This window comes from Nestor notabilis, unplaced genomic scaffold (genome assembly GCF_000696875.1).
Source record: "Nestor notabilis isolate BGI_N333 unplaced genomic scaffold, ASM69687v1 scaffold20172, whole genome shotgun sequence".
Classification (NCBI taxonomy): domain Eukaryota; kingdom Metazoa; phylum Chordata; class Aves; order Psittaciformes; family Psittacidae; genus Nestor; species Nestor notabilis.
In genome coordinates, this window is record NW_009918117.1 from 936 (window position 1) to 6,523 (window position 5,588).

Genomic DNA, 5,588 nt, shown 5'->3' on the forward strand with positions numbered 1-5,588 from the left:
CTGCTGGTCACAGCACCATTTGCCAAGAGCCCCAGCACCACCAGAGTCACATTCTCCATCACCAGGTCCATAATGACCGCTCTGCAAGATTAACATCACCACTCCAGGCTGCTGCAGGGGGCACACGGGCTCTGTGCCAAAGCTGCAGGGACACAAGTCTCTCCAGTCACACAGCTCTGTGGTGGCTGAGCTGCTGCACAAGGAGAGGTCAGAGCTCAGTTCAAGGCACTTCACCTTGAAGAAAGTCCTTTCCCAGCCAGAGACCTCGCTGGGACATCCCTGCTCAACGCAGGCTGCAGATTCCCCCAGCCAGGACCCCGCTGGGGAAGCCCCTGCTCAAAAGACCCTGTCAAACTCGGTCTGGTTGGTGGCAGCCGGGTTCCTGCCTTGGTTAGGTGGCTGCTGGGGCATGTGCCCACCCCTCCTGCGTGGAGGAGCCAGGTACTCGAACATGGACTGGTTGTGTGTGGATAGCATGTTTTTGAGGTCCGAGGGCATGGGGTCTGACCAGAAGAAGTCGTGGTTCAGTGCGTCGTCGCTGTCGATCCGCTGGGCAGGATCCAGCACCAGGAGCTTGTCGATGAGGTCAAGTGCATAGGGGTCCTTCACGTAGGCTTTGAGGCGGTCCTTCACCTTGCGCTTCTGGCCCTTGGGGAGATCCAGCTTCTCGTACAGCTCGTACTTATCCACGTTAGGCCAAACCTGGGAAGGAAAAGGGGAGTTGGGAGAATATAGTTATGGAGAGGACAAGCCATTCTTGATGTGAACCCCTTCAGGCAAACCAGGGCGAGGTCTGTTGAGACAACAATGCTATTTTATAACTTCCAAGCCAGCAGACCTTGTTCCCACAGGATGAAGGAGGCATTAAAAGGCACACTAACGCCTGGAGATGTGTGGACAAGTCAGGACGGCGTCCTCCTGATGTGGGAATGGCACGCAGGATGCTCCAGGAGTTTCTGCTTCTCCCACAGAATTGGTACTAGAGAGCACAGCTCAGACCAGCTACAACATCCAGAAAGGTTGAGTGACAAAGCTCACTGCTAAATAACAACCTGGATGTATGTGGCACCTTTTATCCTTAGAAAGCAAAGCCTGATGCAATCACCAGCACTTACCTCAACCACAGCAGGTAAATACACACAAAAGAAAGTGCCTTCAATGTACGTAGATAAAGTATGCACATAATGTATGTACCATGAGGCCTCTCCAGCTGCCTGAACAACAGCCCCCACCAGCTCCTGGCCGAGAGCCCTCAGCTCAGTCCCCACAAGAGGGCAGGACAAGCTGCCGTTAAAGAAGGAGCTGAAGAAGGGCTGAGCACTCCTCACACCAGGCTAAGCTGATGCCACGAATGACAAGTCAGAATTCAGGAGGCTTTTCAAGCTGACCAAAAATCCCTACTCTTCTTTAAGCAGAAATTCTGAGGGTGTTTATCCGAGAGAGAACCCCCAAACACAGGCTAGATTCCTACACGTAATGTTCTGTTCTTTCACACTCAAAGCAGCCAGCATCCTCTCTGTGCTCAAAGACACGACTTGCCCTTCCCGAAGGAGGTCTGGAAGGCCAGGTTCATCCTCTTTTCCTTAGGAGGTTGAACACAAGTCACGTGTCACAAGGAAAGCACAGTGCACCCAGCTCCCAGGAGGCAAACACCACTTGCAGGAGCTTCCCCAGCCTCCCTGCCACATTCCAGCATTGGGAGCACGCAGCAGCCAGCACACAGGGTGGGAAGAGGCCCAGGGGTGCCTGGTACCAGCCGTTGCCCATGTCACTCCTCCCCTCCTCCTCCACACCTTGCCCACCCTCCTGCCCTCACCTCCGGCGTGATGGACCCACAGAGCTGGCTGATGAGGTTGAGCTGGTGCTGCTCCGTGTTCCCCTGCATGATGGGGCTGCGGGTCCACATCTCTGCCATGATGCAGCCTCCGCCCCAGAGGTCAATGGGGGGGCCATAGTCCCGCTCCCCTAAACAGAGACGCTGAGTTAGTCACCTGGGGGGAGGAGGAGGGCAGGGAAGAGCAGAGCCCAGCACCTCGTACCTAGGAGCAGCTCTGGCGGCCGGTACCACAGGGTCACCACGCGGTTGGTGTAGCGGTTGGGTTGGCTGTTCTTAGCCAGGCTGAAGGCTCGAGCCAGCCCGAAGTCTGCCAGCTTCCGGACTCCATCGAAGTCTGCCAGCTTCAGGACTCCATCCCGTGTGATCAGGACATTCGCAGCTTTCATGTCTCGATGCAAGATCTGTACAAGGAGAGACAACAAAAGGTTAAGTCATGAAGGTCCCCTCCTTGGGCACTTGGTGCTAGAGAGCACTCGGACTCTGGAGGACAAGGAAGGACTTCCCTCCAGCCTGTGCTAAGACACGTGCTCCTTGGAAAGCCATGGAGAGCATGGATCTGGCCCCTTACCTTGTTCCTGTGGATGTAGTAAAGTCCATTCAATAGCATCTGCATCACTTTCTTGATCTCTGAGAGCGTGAACTTGACGTGGGCATTGCTGAGGAGACCAGCCAGGTCGTGCTCACAGAAGTCAAACACAAGGTAGATACTGCCCTTGCAGCGGTTGTATGGAGAAGCTATGGGAGAGGCAAGGAGGGACTGTCAGCAAGAGACCCTTAACCCCATCACAGCTCCTCCTCAGCCCCCAGCTACCCTGCTGCTCATACAATGCTCACCAGACAAAACCTCAGGGCACAGGAGCACAGAGAACCAGAGACAGGCTCAAGATCCTTCGTAAAGAGGCACCGAGACAGCACAACCAGCAACGGAAGAACAGGGGATAAGGATCAGAGCAATGAATGTCATCAGCCAGGCAAGGAAAGGAAATGTCATTCTTTGAAAGCTTCACTTTGTGCTGTTCTGGGCACACACACCGGCCGTGGGGTTTCCTCCCTGCAAGCTCTGGCTGGTAGGTGCGCACACACCTCGCTGCCAGCCAAGCTCTATCACTGATGGCATCAGTGATAGAGGAGGCACAAGCAAAGATAGCCCCAGGGGAAATGCAGAAACAGAAACTCTCTCTAATATAACATTAGAGAGGGAGGTTTTCTGCAACCTCAAACTGCATCTGTGAAAACAGACTGATCTGGATCAAAGGGGCTGAAAAATTCCAACTCCAACTGCAATTTCCAGTAACAGGAAACCTCACACGAAGCGATCGATTTTGGTCTTGTTCCTCAAGCACACGTGCAAAACACTATAAAAAGAAAGGCTGATTTTCATCAGCTGTAATCAGCAAAACCTGCTGATGAGCAGCTCCAACCAGAAAATGATGCCTAAGCTCAGCCCCCAAGGGAGCACACCGCTCTGCCTGCTACACTGGCTTTGCAATTCCTTACACGGATACAGCCCCTACTGCTCCTTCCCAGCGTAAAAAGGGAGACTCTTCAAGTCTGAGAACAGCAAATGCAATGTTTCTACTTCACTGGAAACTAAGTCAAGGTAGATTTGGATGAAAAGTGGAATTCCAACAAAACACCAACTATTGACATGTCTCCAAAATATTTACCTTGGGTTTGCCAGGCACAGTCGTCACAACTTAATCACACAATGAATTACAGATTAACCTGTCACTGGTTTCCACTCAGACCTGTTCAGACAATAACCTACATGCAGTGGAGTAACTGCAATACCTGGTCCTAAGCCAGAGATTTTTACCAGGTCAGTGACTGGGCTCTTTAAAAACAACCACATGCCAGGTTTGTGTTTACTGAACTGCAGCAACTGACTAGATGTTGTGGCTTAAGCATCAGCTGCCGCTTTTAAAAGCATTTTTCCAGTACACATCCATATAGAAGAATGATAAATAAAAACTACCAAACGTTTTAAAGCCATTTCCCTGACGCAGATTCAGGCCAGGGGCACCGAGCGTGCCAGTCATGCAGCAAAGGAACACTGTGTGAGGTCAAGAACAGCTCAGGACAGCCCCATGTGGAGCCCCAGCCCTCACAGCACGTTACTGCCACCCACAGACAGGTGCTGAGCAAGTCTCAGCTCAGAGCTACCACGAATCCAACCAGCATAAGCCAACTGGGAGGGACGGCTCCAGCTCCTGTGCACAGCCATGAGATCAGCTCTGGCTGAGAACCTTCTGCTTCAGAGTCTCTCTGGTGGTGGCTTATTTAAGCCCTCTCACACAGGAGTTTTCCAGCACTGGCAGCATTCATTGCTATGGCACAGGTATATCCCAGCAGGACTGACAACAGCTTTTTCAGCCAAGCTGCAGCAACATCCCACATCACAGACAGGCACAGAAGCCCGTGCTCAGCTGGAGGACACCGCTCCCTGCACAACACACCAGCCCACTTAAGAAGGGTTGAAAGAAAACCAGCAGCCAGCACAAAGGAGACCCTGCAAGTTACCTTTGGTCCTGCAGATTTCGATGAGGTTCACCACGTTCTCATGTTTGAGCAGCTGGAGGATTTTAATCTCTCGCAAGGCTGTGATGGGGAACTGGAAAGGAGAAAGAACAAGGGTTAGAGATGCAGGAGACCAGGCCACCCCTGCCTAGAGAACAGGAGAGATGTGACCACAGCAGCTTGGCAGGGGACCTGCTTGAGCAGCACGGTGACAAGACACTGAAGGGCAATGAGAGCTTTCAAACACACCACCAACACTGTGACTGTCCAAGTTTATTCACCATCAGGCACCACTGGTGAGGGAGATTCTGCCACAAGACAGAGGTGTTTGTGTGGTGCCAAGACAGGCAAGCAAACAGCCCTCCCTCCTCTCCTCACCTTGCACATTCATAACAGGACATGGCACAGCCTGGCTCAAGCTGCTGTTTAAGCTGTTAACTCCCCAGCGTGCCCCATCTCTGCACACCCTTCACGCACTGCCCAGCTCCTCCACAAGCAAGAGCCAGTGCAGAGCCCTGTGCCGAGGGTGACAGGGTTGCAGGGGAGGAAGAATGCGCGAGCAGCATCACTGCAACAGCTCCTTGCAGCCTGGTCACCACGCAGCTACCACACTGCACTGCTGCCACATGCCTCTGCAGCCAAAAAGGTGGTAACACGCCGTACACCTTGGCTGGGCAACCACAAACAACAACTTTGTCAGAGTGTAAGTAGGGGGGGAAAAAGGCCACAGGGCTGGGATCCAGCCCACACCCTTATGGGTGTTGTATCTGGCATGCTATAGCAGTAAATATTGTTATAGAACAGCGTGAAAACGCATCTCTGCCACCCCAAAGATTAACTCCCCCCATGAACCCCCAGTCCCGACCTTCCCAACCACAGCCCAGCCACGCTCACACGCTTACCCCCTCCTTCTCATTTTCCATCAACACTTTCTTCAGCGCTACTTTCTTGCCCGTCTGACGATGTTTGGCTTTGAAAACCTCCCTGTAAAGACACAAACCAACCCGTGAGCAGCACAAGGAAGGAACCCACTGCTCCTGACCCGGGGCGATACCAACCGAGACCCAGCACAGCACCACACAGAGGGCTCTGTGCTGACCCACTGCCCGACCCTTTGGACCAAAGACCCTTAGGGCTGGCTGAGCCAACCCAGAGCCCCGCAGGGACTCGGGGCGATGCTGTCGGTCCCGTCCCCGACAGAGCACGGCCCCAGGGTGGCACTAAGAGGGTTCGG

At 53.4% G+C, this 5,588-nt stretch overlaps 1 protein-coding gene across 1 annotated transcript; it reads right to left on the reverse strand.

Annotated features, from left to right (window-relative positions):
- Window positions 1-258: 258 nt before the first annotated feature.
- On the reverse strand, window positions 259-5,391 carry CDK9 (cyclin-dependent kinase 9; the record flags this gene model as incomplete). The annotated part of the gene is made up of 6 exons (XM_010009559.1): window positions 259-702; window positions 1,817-1,965; window positions 2,040-2,238; window positions 2,406-2,572; window positions 4,358-4,448; window positions 5,257-5,391. Coding segments are annotated over 6 exons (1,107 nt in total), but the record flags the coding sequence as incomplete, so codon positions are not given.
- Window positions 5,392-5,588: the final 197 nt, after the last annotated feature.